General features: G+C 35.4%; 1 protein-coding gene across 3 annotated transcripts in view; it reads right to left on the bottom strand.

The window, feature by feature from the left end:
- Positions 1 to 1,304: 1,304 nt before the first annotated feature.
- The window catches only part of LOC121429837 (FERM, ARHGEF and pleckstrin domain-containing protein 1-like), a 96,777-nt gene continuing 84,047 nt past the window's right edge, over positions 1,305 to 14,034 (bottom strand). For 2 of the 3 annotated variants that reach the window (XM_041627080.1, XM_041627081.1), the window contains exons 13-25: positions 12,651 to 12,740; positions 11,451 to 11,581; positions 9,698 to 9,779; positions 8,993 to 9,179; positions 7,897 to 7,947; positions 7,106 to 7,236; positions 6,389 to 6,547; positions 5,562 to 5,675; positions 4,649 to 4,703; positions 3,946 to 4,109; positions 3,359 to 3,466; positions 2,202 to 2,353; positions 1,305 to 1,373 (exon numbers count right to left, since the gene is read on the bottom strand). In XM_041627080.1, coding sequence (XP_041483014.1) covers positions 1,313 to 1,373; positions 2,202 to 2,353; positions 3,359 to 3,466; positions 3,946 to 4,109; positions 4,649 to 4,703; positions 5,562 to 5,675; positions 6,389 to 6,547; positions 7,106 to 7,236; positions 7,897 to 7,947; positions 8,993 to 9,179; positions 9,698 to 9,779; positions 11,451 to 11,581; positions 12,651 to 12,740 — 1,485 coding nt within the window. In that variant the 3' untranslated portion in view covers positions 1,305 to 1,312. Of the gene's footprint in view, positions 1,374 to 2,201; positions 2,354 to 2,423; positions 2,520 to 3,358; positions 3,467 to 3,945; positions 4,110 to 4,648; positions 4,704 to 5,561; positions 5,676 to 6,388; positions 6,548 to 7,105; positions 7,237 to 7,896; positions 7,948 to 8,992; positions 9,180 to 9,697; positions 9,780 to 11,450; positions 11,582 to 12,650; positions 12,741 to 14,034 lie in introns of those variants that run through there. The other variant, XM_041627082.1, reaches the window with a different exon arrangement.

The following is a 14,034-nucleotide window of genomic DNA, read 5'->3' as shown; positions in this document are numbered from 1 at the left end:
TAGCCCTCTCGGCAGTGGTCCAATAAAACACATTAAACTTACATGAAAAGCAAGAACGAATATCATTTTTTGGAACTCTCCTCTTGCACATAACTCTTAGGCCCGTATTCTGAAAGTCAGATTTAAATCAAACTCTGGTTTTAAGTTGTGGTTTAACTATGGAAAGCCAGTTGTTGCATAAATCTTTTAACAGTAGAGGTTAAATGTATCAGCTCATTTGACTCCCAAAACATTATTAACTGCCTGGGAAGGATAAGTATGATAGTTGTCTTCACCATTAAATAATTAGTAAAGAGCACAGTTAACGTGAGAAGCAATCACTGTAAACCAAATTTTGAAACATTTGGCTTTCCATAATTTTTACCTCAGACTTAGACCATAGTCTAAGTTAAACCCGACTTCAGAATACGGGCCTTAGAGTCAAGAAAATCTGAGCTCGATGGGATTCCTGTCTATTTTATGATGCAATAAGCAACTTTGAAATTCTCTTCATCAATTGAGCAAAAGGTAGAATTATAACATTGTGTTGCACTTTCTAACAAACTTCCAAACTTGTTACATTTTTCATAATATCAACGCTTTTATTAAAAAAGAGAAGAAATCTAAGAGGCAGTATACAATATATGTAATTATATATTTCTTCCATAAATAACTGCAATTATTTATCTTAAATCCAAACAATTCTACATAGGAATATCAGCTGTTCCTGATATAAGAACACATGGACATATGTATAGGTCAGTGCTTACATAAGAAAGGAGTCTGTCATAACTTTGGCAATGTTTCTTGTTGATAAATGTTGATAAATTTCCTTCTCCCATGGGCACTCTCAAAGTAAATCAAGGGAGTGTTTCACAAAGCGGTTCGCAAATAACAAGTGACTTTACGGAAGACCGGTGATCTTTTCTTGTGGTTAATGACGCACACCAGATTTCTAGTTCCTCATGTTCCTAACAAAAGATCACCAGTCGTTCATAAAGTCACTTGTAACCTATGAAGAGCTTTATGAAACACCAACCTGATGGAAGAGAGGTTGGACGAAGAAACAGCATTTCTCTTTGATCCTTGTGAGGTTCCCAGAAGAGTGTTTCACACACAATTTTGTCAGCTATTTTCACAGACTTACTTGTTATAAGCTACTGAAATCCTTGCATTTGATTGGCAGAAAGCAATTTATCAAGTAAAATCACTAACAAGATGAAACACTTCCCAGGTATCAAGGAGAAATACTTGGATGGAGGATAGCATTGAGGAGATGATGTCTCTGAGGATATCATCATGGGCAGTTTGTGGGTTGCTTCATGAGCATCCATTACATGACATCATTCTCCATCTTACTGGAATAGGTGGCACTTTTTAGCACTTCCATCCACCTGTAAAAAGAATGAAGATTAAACAAAAATAATGATGTGAGCTTTGAAAAGTGGCAGTTTTAACCTTATTAGAGTGTAGATGGAGATTACAAAACAGTTAGACAAACATGCATGAATGCTTCTATTAATTTATACCTTTTTTGTAAATAAGTTAAGCCAATGGAATCCATTACTTTATGTGTCATGCTGATATTAGAACATGCTACATCAGGATAAATTTACAAGGTAAAATGGAATTAAATTAAGTATCAAAGGAATGACCTAGCTTATAGCATGAGTCCAGTGCTGTTATTCTTAGATATGTGTAGACCCAAAACTATTCATTTCCATTTGTTCATGATCTGTCCTACAAGATTTGGGACAACATGCCATTCATTATAGTATGGGCTTATCCACCGCTGGTATTACGCAACAATGTAAAGAAGATGTTTCACAAAATAAAGTGACTATAAATCAAGCTTAACTGCCAATGTGCACATGAAATCTAACACATGGCCAGTTCCATCAAGTATCTTCATCCGACCTCCAATGCTAGGGATGTTCTTGAAATTCTTTAAACCTTAAACGTTAAAATGTTTCTAGTTTAAATGAAAAGATGTAATGCTCTCAAATTATCATGGACAAAGCAGTTCATGAAGTAAGAATAGAGAAAGATGGGGTTGGACACCCAAAAAGTTAAATCATTTTATGGCACTGCCCAGATAATCTGCATGACAATGAAGTCGCACAGATCGAACCAACATGAATATAGTCATGCTTAATATTTTGTGAAACACCATACCCCTGGTATTTGTTGACTTTCGGGTAAAATTGGTATGAGATGCTTACCTGCTGAATGTGTACTCGCTCTCTGCCCTGAAGAAATAGACGTGGGTCTTGAATTGAAGCTTGAAGACATAGTCTTTACGAATGTCATCTTCTTCAGCTGGTATCATCACAGAGTAACCCAGAAGGGGGAGGCTCGCTAAGGGGTAATCGTCCTAAAGGAGAAAGGAATGAATATTCATTGTTGTCATAACAGAGTAACCAAGAAGGGGAGGGGAGGCTGGCTAAAGGGTAATTGTCCTAAATGGGAAAGGAATGAATATTCATTGGTATCATCACAGAGTAACCCAGTAGGGGGAGGCTCGCTAAGGGGTAATCGTCCTAGAGGGGAAAGGAATGAATATTCATTGGTATCATAACAGAGTATCCCAGTGGGGGGGGATGAGGAAGGCTGGCTAAGGAGTAATCGTCCTGAAGGGGGAAGAAATGAATATTCATTGGTACGAACGGGTCGTGTGGTCCAGTGGTTAGAGCATTGGACTCATAATCGCAAGGTTGTAAGTTCGAATCCCAACTCTGCCATTGTCTCCACTTTGATAAAAAGGCCCAAGAGTGATATCTGTCGTCTATTACGTCAGCCACTATGACTGATTAACCTAGACGTAAAATGTTTCCAAGGTAATTGGTTATATACCAGCTTGGCATTTACCAGCAAAAAATGCTGTCCTGCCGAGTTCCTACGGGAGTTACCACAAACAGAAACAGAAACACATTACTATCAAAGAGTAACCCATAAGGGGGAGTCTGGCTAAGGGGTAAGTATCCTAAAGGGGAAAGGAATGAATATCATTAACTAAAGGGTAATCATCAATAAGCATTATCTGACTTGACAAGCTATAAAGGCATCTTTCCTTGCAAGCCTTGCGTGTGACTTGCAGGTAACTATTTTGATACCCGCAGGTCGCCCGCATTGACAGTATCAAGCACGCAGATGCCCACAGAAGTGCTCGCAACAAAGGTTTTGAACGTTCTCTAAACTTTGTTGCGGGCGAGTTGCGGGGCAATCACGTGCAAGGCTTGCACGGAATGAGGTGACAGGGTCTAAAGCATCTGAAATACTGTAATTTGATTTGCTGAGTGACAATAAGAGTAGCAAACATGTAATGGAACAATAACAAAATGTATGAAGCATGACCCATGGATGAAATGACTACACAAACCTGATGGCTTTTATAGAAGAAGAGACAGAAGTTTGTGAAAACAACCCACAGCTTCTGCCATCCATTGCTGTTCTTGAATTTACGCAACAAAAATCCACTCAGCTGATTCTGTCCAAGAGATGAAGAAGAAATGAAGAAAACTAATGATATCAGTTGTGTTGTGTTTAAACACCACTAAAACAATCAGATGCATGACCTGTATTTGTATTTCTCAGTCCCGTCTTACAAAGAATTGTGAAGGGCCAAGTTTATGCGACCTCATAAGTGAGAATCACAAACACAAATATAAGTCATGGTAATAGTAAGTCTGCATAAATGTGTTTCAAAATATGTTTCAAACCATGCTTTTAAGTTTAAAAAGTGGCACATAGACGCACCCTAGGATGGATGAAAACTTAGCTCTTGTAATCCCAATGAGACTGGTTCAACTATGAAACTGAACTAAAATTCAGAGTTCAGAACTATCATTCTATGATTTGCACTCTTTCAAATTTGAGTACTTCAATTATTTTTGCTACGTCCAACGGATAAATTTAATATAGCAATTTTTAATTTGACACCATCCTTCACAAATAAAGTGAAAGTACCTCTACAGCCTGGACATGGTCCGCCATGCTAACGCTAGTATTACGATGCCAACAAACATGAACGGTTGTATTAGCTCGATGGTGTGATTGACGATCTATAGACTTGGACGGTGATGATACGTCATCTTCTGCTTCCTCAAACGCTGAATCTTGGTCCGGTGAACCTACAAGAAAATTAAAAACGTCTTGTTTCAGATGGGCAGTGCTCATTTCATACTGTATGAGTTAATGTCTGCCAATCATTGTATTTCTACTGAATATTTATTTCAAAAAATTAATCTTAACATGGAAGTTCAATTCCTAAAATAACATGCATATTAAACATTTTAATGTATGCACTTGGCAGTCTATTTAAATACATACACAAAACCAAGGAAGTTCAAAATCTTTTATATATAATATCTTATGCTTCAGGAAAAGATATCATAAATTATGCTCTAAGGCTTTTTTGCTTTTAATTTCATGAATTTGTGTTTTAGAATGCATATGCACCGACTGAATTAAACAAATAAAACTGTTTTGAATTTACAAGTTTGTTTTCTTGTCCCACTTCTTAATTTTCTTTCTCGGTGCTTGAGCATGTAGAATGGAATTAGCATTAATTATCATATATTCAATTCAATTCATTTATTAACATGATAGTTATTTTGTTAAACATTGCAATTTCTCTGAAAATAAACTAAGATTTGAAGTCTTAACTTACTTAATGTATCTGTAGGTTGGTCATCTTGGCACATACTCATTGCTAGCCTTATATCCTGTAGAAAGATGAAACAAAGAGGGAAATATTGATAAATACATATTTGGCAATTTCATAAAATAATCAACCTTTCTGTTTGGTCATTTCAATCTTATAGCATTACCAAATTTAAAATGAAATAAAAAACAGAGACAAACTATTTCCTGAAGGTCCCCAAAATCGGAGGTACAATGTACAGTACATATTTCATGGAACTGCCCTCTTGGAACATATGTTGAAAGTAAATCAAGTGACCATATTAAAGATATACAAATAATAAATAAAACCTTTAGAAATCAAACTACCAACTGTTATACACAGGAGTATTTTGCAAGAAAAAGATTAATGTTCATGTTGATAAGAACTTGCACTCTCTTTAAGTGTACCACATCCCATAGGGCAAGGTAAGCATGAATTGAACTAATGTCACATTCGTTATATACAGATATAATGTTACAAGTACATGAAAAAATACACTTTTATTTATTTGTATAGCAAGATCAAACAGCAGTTCAATCTGAAAATCCAATTTACAGACAGTTTGAAAAGACAGTCAGTTGTTGCTTTCTCCACATATTAAACTCTAAACAAAGCTTGGAAGTCTGATGAAGAAAACTAAAGCCACTAGCATAAAAATTTGGAAGGAGATGTGATTTAAGCCTCTGCCTCAATGCCAGAGATTACATCAGATTCAATTTCAGCATTTTTGTTGGGGTATTTTGTTTGTGTGGCATTATGGAAGTGCACTATACAAGAACTCTTTATTCTTCTTATTATTATTCCAACTAAACATAACATCATCTGGCATAGGACAGGCCTTGATATCAATTTATATAATTTTTTTTTCTGGTTTGTATCATGTTATGTTGAATCTTACCTCCATCCATCTAAGTTTTTCTTCCGGTGTGCTTGCTGCTATAACAACCGTTTTGTTACCTCCGTATAATGTGAAGCAGTTTGCAACAGAGCGGTCAAGCTCACTGTCTTCAAGCTGAAATTAAAAGGTAAAGGATTTTCTTGAGAAAATGCACATACAATAAATTGTCTAGAAGGTAGCTTTTTCATCAAAGAGAAAAAAATCATTCTTTTTTATTATGTTCTTTACACAATGTAAAAAACCCCATTTTGTTCAATGTTCTTAACACAAGGTTAAAAAAAACCCACATTTTTTCAATGTTATTTACGCAACAATATTTTTAAATACCTTCTTTACACCATGTTAAATAAAAATTCAAAATATGTACTTACAGAATGCATTTTTTAAATATTTTCCTTACACAACAACCGTAATTTAAACTGAATGCTTAGTAAGTGGATTTTACAAAGCTTTTGTTTTTATTTATAAAGTTTCCCACTCTATTTATTTTCTTTCTTGTTACTCCATACCTGTGATGCAACAATTCAAATATTTTGGATGTTCTGCAAATGGATCATATATTTTATGTACTCATTGTATCTGTTTGATATCTATTAATTGTTTACTTGCACTGTTAATCTCTGGAATTTTGCTGAGTATTTTGATAAAGCCTAATTGAATTGAAAATAAGTTCATCCATTCTTTATTTGGTCTATTTTGTATAATGATTGTAATTTTTCAACTAGCAATAACATAAGGAAATGGAATGATTTGATGATAGGTCAAATCATTTTTTCCTCTGTATTGAACGTAATCCAGGATAAGTTTTTAACTCCTTAATAACTCACCACAACTCCTTTGAGAGGGATTTGGCCATGAACTTTGAATTGGTTGGTAGGCGTGACCCCTTTGCTGGTATACACCAAGACATCTGAGAAGAGAAAGAACATCCGCTGCTGGTATCCCTTACGCGATAGCTTGTGAAGGCAACCCTCTCGGATGAAATGCTGTGGAATAAAAAAAGATATCCACATTGCTAAATTTCATAAAAGCATTACGTAACCCCTCCATCAAACTTCTACACAAATACCACAACTAACAATTTCAATGTGAAAAACGACCATCATCAACATAAATACCATAATAAGAATCCCCAATCCCCCCAACAAATCATCACCACTATCATCATCATCATTGTCATCGTCATCGTCGTCATCATTGTCATTATCATCATCATCAACACACTATCATCATCATCACCATCATTATCACTATCATCATCTAAATCATTGTCATCATCATCGTCATGATCATCACGATCATCATCATCATCAACATCATCATCATCAACATCAACAACATCATCATCATCATCATCATCATCATCATCATCATCATCATCATCATCATCATCATCATCATCATCATCATCATCATCATCATCATCATCATCATCATCATCATCATCATCATCATCATCATCATCATCATCATCATCATCATCATCTATCATTGTCATCATATGCTTGTTGCCACAATAATCTCCACCCACCCTCCTTGCTTACCCTATTTGGTTGTATGAGCGTATCCATGCCCACCAGATCTCTCTGTAGCTCAGTCAGTTTCTGGAAGTTCTCAATCCTCTTGACACTGTCCTCGATGTCTGCGGTCAGGTCTCCTACATCTCCCATGGCAGCTGAAAGGAAAGCCACACATACTCCTTTAACATGTTGCGTACTGAAATTGGGTGGATTCTGTACAAAGCTTATGGGAATCTCAAAATTCAGCAGACAACAGGTTAAAGAAAACCAGAGAAACTGCAAGATATTTAACTACATGTACCAATGATTATGAAGCCAATTAAGATGGATACGCTGGTAGGCTATTGATGTTATAAGAGTCAGCAGATATAGCCTGAACGGTGTGTGGAATTGGGGAGGAGGAACAACAAAAGTGTGGATCCTATCATTTTGGTTTTCTGAGAACTGTCTTATATTTACTAGTTACTTTTATGTTATTTTATGTTATCCCAGTAACATAACAGCTGGTAATATAAACTCAAATTGGTATTCCAAAAATTTTCCCAGATTTTATCTCTGAAAACATCAAATTTTCCTTGGTCAACCAATAAATAACTTTAAAAATTTGATAAACCAATATAACCATCTCTCCCGTAAAAAATGTTTAGCACATTACTGACATGAGGCATTATTATCCTTGCGCCTCTGATGCTCATGCCTGTGTGCTACTGTGCTAAAGATACACATGGCTTGATTCCCTTGGAACTAGTTTTCCCCAACAGGAACTTCACCTAGTAAACAAATATCTGTGCTGGTTCACTATAATATAAACTCACCCTTGCAATCCTTGTAGTCTGGATGTGATGGTTGATAGTGCTTCACAAGCCCTGAAAAAATTAAAAAGGAAAGAAACAATTGACTGATTAGATTGTAATGATGATTATATCCTACATACAGTAGATTGGTTCCTGTATAGCGATTGGTTCAAAGAGCATCATGTGACCAAATATATTTCAACTATGATGTTGCGTGACGTCAGACCTCGATATATTTTTCGCCATACCAACATTCTGATGTCATCATTTCAGCAAACTGGATATTTAGCTCAACTCTCGGGCGCACCGGCCAGCGAGCTCTCTCTCCCGGGCAAGTCCGGTGATGCGTCAGCACAGGCACTAATCTGCGTTCCGCTGAGCGCGGTGGCTCAGAGAAAAGTAATTCAATGCAAGTAACCGGACTTTGCAAGCTCAGTGCATAGATTTTGTTTATATATTATTAAAAGTAGGATATAAAACAAATGTATCAGGTGTTTCATTCGAAAACATAGTGGAAATTATCAATCCTCGGTTGGACTGGCAAAACTACATGTACTATTGGAAAAAATAGTAATTGCCAGACCAACCTAGGATAAATAGTTCCACTATACATTCCCAGAGCCTGAGATATTTTTTTACTATCTTTTTACATATTCAACCCCATTTATATCCATTCTTACTTTGAGAGCATTACAGCTCTACATAACAGACAAATCCTTTCATGGAGGTCCAATATAATTATGGAATACACCCAACCTTTTTCTTGTTTTGCATCATAGTCTGATATAATTTTGAAGATAACATGTATCCAGTGTTTAAGTTTCCTAAAACAAACATGGTCTGAGTACCAGTGTGGCAAACTAATAAATTCCTGACAGAATGACTGCATACCAATTGTTTTGGTACCCGGTAATCAAGTTGCTTACTAGATGTAATGACTGATGTTACTACGTTAACAGTGGGATAAATCAGGACTTGTCAGAAAAAACATTGACTTTCATGAAACGCTGTATTCGGTGTGCAAGGGAATACATACATGATTTTTCCTCTTTTTACTCTATTCTTATTGATTTTTTATTCAGATGAACATGACCTTTAAGAAACTTTTCCTACTTACTTTCTAGCACCAGTTTGTAGTGTAACAGCCTCTGAACAGGTTTGAGAAGGAATGTGTTGAAGGGTAGATAGCAGACCTTCTGGATCTCAAAGTCACGATAGAAAGACTCAAACTTCTTGTTTTTTCTCAGCGAGGCCTCCAGATCACTCAGGATCTCTTCAAGCTTGCCAATATAACCCGTGTACAGCTGAAAAAAAATTACAAGAGAAATTTTCGAAAATGAATTTATATACAAATAAAGCATGTAAAATAACTTGTGACAGTTGACAGCAAAACCCATAAGTCAGCCAAAATGAATTTTTGGATTATTATTAAAGTTTGAATAAAGATCCCAGACCAAACCTTTTCAAATGGCATTCATGTTGAAAAAATTGGTTAATAAAAACACGTAAAAGTACTTGAATCAATGTAGAAGAAATTCACAGAGCCCCAAGCATGACATGTAGCCTACTTACTGTGCAGTATGATAAATACTTCAGCAAAAAAAAAAGAGAAAAAAAGATGGAAAACATGTCCTCACAGAAACTCTTCTACCACATTTTTGGTGTTTAACCTGCTATTTTAGAGGACCTTGGATGCTCAAAACATGTATTCATCTATTTAAAACCATTGGTGACTGAGTGATTTAGCTATAACACATGTTATTCCATACACTCAAGCCCACACATGAGTGCTGTTAGTCAGGTTAATTTGAATGAAACTTACCTTCAAATGTTGAGCATTCTTGAGAAGTATATCACCTACTCTCTGGAAACCACCTTTGCCCTGGGCATTGGGCCTGCCTTCCCTGTAAGGAAACAAAAGCAAATAAATGGAGACAAAAGGAAATAACATGCATCATAGAAGATTGTGCTTTTCAGTATAATTATGATCACATATGCTCACACTTCCATCTTTGTCTAATAATGCTAAAAACAGAATTACATATGTGAATATGGACTAAAGATGAATGCCATCTGTGGTCAATTTCAAAATGAGTACAGAATCCAATAAAATCACAACCCAAGTGTCTGTTTGTATGAATAAAAAATATGTGCCAAAGCATTTCAGTAGAAATTGTGTAATGACTGAGAAATAAGCACTACATTTCATCAAGATGACAGGTCTTTCCCCACCAATAATAATACACTGTCCCACATGTTCATATCTGTGTTGGTGATCTTCAGAGTAGTTGTTTTTTCAGCTTATATTTCATGATTTAACAAAGTTCAGTTGATGTAACTGTACCTGAATATCTACGATAAGGTGACAATTAAACTTCGGTCTTACATGCTTTCTCATAAAATCAGTGTGTATTGCAACTACATTCATTTTCTTTAATCAATGGCAAATGTTTGTTACATTTTATATCCTGCATTCCTCTATGAAAAGATACAATCACACATTTCTTAATGTCTGACAAATATCTAAGAATAATTTGGACTCAACTTGGGATCGACTATCATAAATATTACTAAAAGATAAATGTTGTGAATAGTTAATATGTCTTGATATTTGCTAATGAATGCAACAATTATCTATTCCTGTTCTAGGAAACACAGGTGAAATCACTGTGGGGAATGGCCTACACATTAGAAGAACTTAAAATCATCTCAGATATTAATGCTCATTCGTAATTACACAAATTGTACCATATCATAGAACTGTCCAGTGTAATAGTATTCTTTTAAAGGCCCGGTCCCACTGGCCGACGGACACAAAACATATTCATAACGGATACAGCGGATAAGCAAAATTTTGGGGTGGCTCCATCAGTTTTCATCTGCTCTAGACAATGGACAAAATGGGTGAACAATGAAATCACAGAGGATGGATACTCGATGGATATAGAGTGTATGAAACATGTCTGCAAAGATTACACAACAGATGTCAAATGTTTTCTTACAGATGGCAAGTCTTTTCCGTTTGACATCTTCTCTGCATCCGTTGGAGCAGTGGGACCAAGCCTTTAGTTATTTTGTTAATATGTGAAAAATGCATACAATAATTGAAGATCCAATAAAAGATCACTAGCACCTTGCCAAAAGGAAGACCCACGCCGTTCTTGTAGGGATCCTGCAAACAGCATTTCATCAGGAATCAAAACAGTCACCACAGACGATACAATGGGTGATTTCAAGTTCAGTGTTGACCTATTGGTGTTGGTATTAGGTCAATTTTAAAACGAGTACAACATCAAACATAAAATGAAGACAGTCTTGAAAAGTCACTCACTAGTTGTTGAGGTGTTAATAATGTGATCTGGATCAGTTTTACAAACTCGGAATAAGTTTTGGAGCTAGGGGAAGCAATCCAAATTCCAACACCAACACCAAGACCAACACCGGACTTGAAATCACCCAATGGGGACTACAGAAAAGCAGCGATGAAAAGACTAGCTAGATTCCTGCCAAAACACGTGGCACAGACTTTAGATAAGTTGCCTTAGAAATAACTATGGAGATGAATAAATTCTTACCATGATGAAAGGCGTTGTTCGACTTCTTTGAGGAATTTACAATGGAATTCATAAATAGGATCTAAATGACTGAAGAGAATGTCAAGGGTCTCTGGTAGATTGGCCTCGTTCGTTGTCGCTTTCCGGAACCACTACAAAAATGAAATAACATCATTAGGAGCATTAATAAGACTTACACACAAGAACCTTTCGAAAAGTTATAACAAGTTTGGATTGTTTCAACTGCAGATCATAAGTAAGGGTATTTAGTCTGATGCCTAAGCAAAATGATAGTAATGTGGATCCTTATTAATTTGATAAATCATCCTCATTTCAAAACCAAGACCAGTCAGCACTACTAGTCATTAGTATCAGTCACCAGTGTGTTGGCTCAGTTGGTAGAGCATCTGTCTCACAACCGGGAGGTCGGTAATTCAAACCCCGGCTTCATCAGACTAAAAGACGTTAAAAGACGGGAGTTGTTGCTACCCTGTATGCCGTTCAATGATTTAAGGGATTTAAGCTTTAATAAGTGGCTGCCATGATCAATTGGGGCAAAATGAATTTCAGAGGATTTCAATTTCGAACAATAAAATATGGATAATCATTATCATCATCAGCAAATTTGCCTACATGTATTAGCTAAAATAAATAATTGGTCATGAGATAGATTTCAGCTAATCATTTGATTTAGGATCCATATCACCATTTTAAAATAATATCTTTAAAGGGGTGAATCATCTTTGTTGAATGTAAACAAAAAATGATTCTGATATATGAAAGGAATACTATTGTTTCCTAGTGTATAATCAACACTATCTGAAAGTTTTAGACAAAATTGAAGTTGTTAATCTAGTAATATCCGATTGAGTGCATAGGGGCACATTTGGGAGTGATATGCTCTATATAAACATGTTGGTAATTAGTAGTAAAGCAACAAACAATTAAGGTTTGCTGTACACTGCCTAATAGCACAACCCTGCTCACATTCTACGACATCAGATAATTCAGGCAGGTGAAGAGCATGATAGAGCCTATTTCGAAGTCCACTAATTTAATTTTTAAAGCAAAATAATCACTTCACAAATGGTGAAAATGCACAAAATCTTGCATTGTTAATGTTATGTTTTGTAGTTTAAAATATTTTTATTAGAAGAATTCTCAATTTCAATACTCGCTTCAAATGGGGTCTTTAAATTCTGATTTATGTTTGATACTTACTACTACAACTACTTCCAAGTCTTTGAGATATGTTCTTTCTGTTGTCAAGATCTCTTTGGCAATGAAGTATGCCCTGTCAGGAGGGTGTCTCTGAAAAACAAAAGAAAAATGAAACATTAGAAAAAGAAATATTACATGTCTTTACTGCTCAGAGGACACAAATTGAGAACGGAAGTAGCATGATAATTGGAAAACTGTGATAAACAATGCACTTTATATCGTTGTTTTGATCAATTAAAAACTGTTTTTTTCATTTGATTATACAATATTCCATTTCAAAGTTATATATTCTTGTAAAGACGATTTCCAGTGGGGACTGAATGTGTCTTCATCACTGTGCCTGCTTCCATAATGAATGCATTTAATACATCTGGTGGATGTTTCATAAAGCTGTTCGTAAGTTAAGAGCAACTTTAAGGACTGGTGATCCTTTCTTGTGGTAAATTGTATACATCAAAATGTTTATGGACGATGGTTAAGCGCCGCGGAAGAAAGGATCACCAGTTGTTCTTAAAGGCTCTTAACTTATGAACAGCTTTATGAAATAAACCCCAGGTATATTACACAATATACATATCACTTTGTTTAATTTCACCAATTTCTAACATACTTTTTTACATTTTACACAATTATGAGCTGGCCATATTAAACTGATAGTTTGATACATGTTTAAGTACAAAATTGGAATCAGTTTTGAACAAGGATCACTACTATTAGGCACAACCCTATTATTCAAACCAAAATAAGAGAATAAAACTGAATTTGAATGATAACAAGAAATGTCAGCTGTGGAAACGATTTCAAAATAAACACGGAATTCCATTTAATGTCAATTTTTTTTTGCCAATTTATATTAATATACATGAATACACTGTCTCACATATGCTTTCCTGTGTTAGAGATCAGAAGTGTTGTAAATTTTCAGCTAAGACTTCATGATACTTCATTCTTTTACCTTAACAATTTTCAATAAGCTTCACCCATCCCCTCTCCTTCCCTCGTCCTCATGAACGAAAGTCTTACAAGTAGTCACATGATCTGAGTGGCAGCAGCTAATAAATACCACTTCCTTTTCAAATGGACTATTGTTGATTAGAGCGTGACCTTTACGATGACCTATAACCACTGTGATTCATATTCATCTGATTCTTATTCATAATCTTTACCTCTTCCTTTTATTGTCTTCCTTCAAATTCATTCTAGACGAAAATACCCAATCTTCTGACATGTATGTTTAAAGCTAGCATTAGTGTATCACCTTTGATCACTGAACTTGAACACTTAATGTTTTTTATTTGTTCATTATCATTTGATATCCTCTTCAAATCCTTTCTGTACTGCAAATTTAAAATAGATGAACACCATTATTTGGATTTGTTTTAAT

Source organism: Lytechinus variegatus, chromosome 16, assembly GCF_018143015.1.
Source record: "Lytechinus variegatus isolate NC3 chromosome 16, Lvar_3.0, whole genome shotgun sequence".
In the NCBI taxonomy this organism is placed as follows: domain Eukaryota; kingdom Metazoa; phylum Echinodermata; class Echinoidea; order Temnopleuroida; family Toxopneustidae; genus Lytechinus; species Lytechinus variegatus.
Note: the sequence above shows the minus strand (reverse complement) of the source record. Positions and strands in the feature narration are given on the sequence as shown.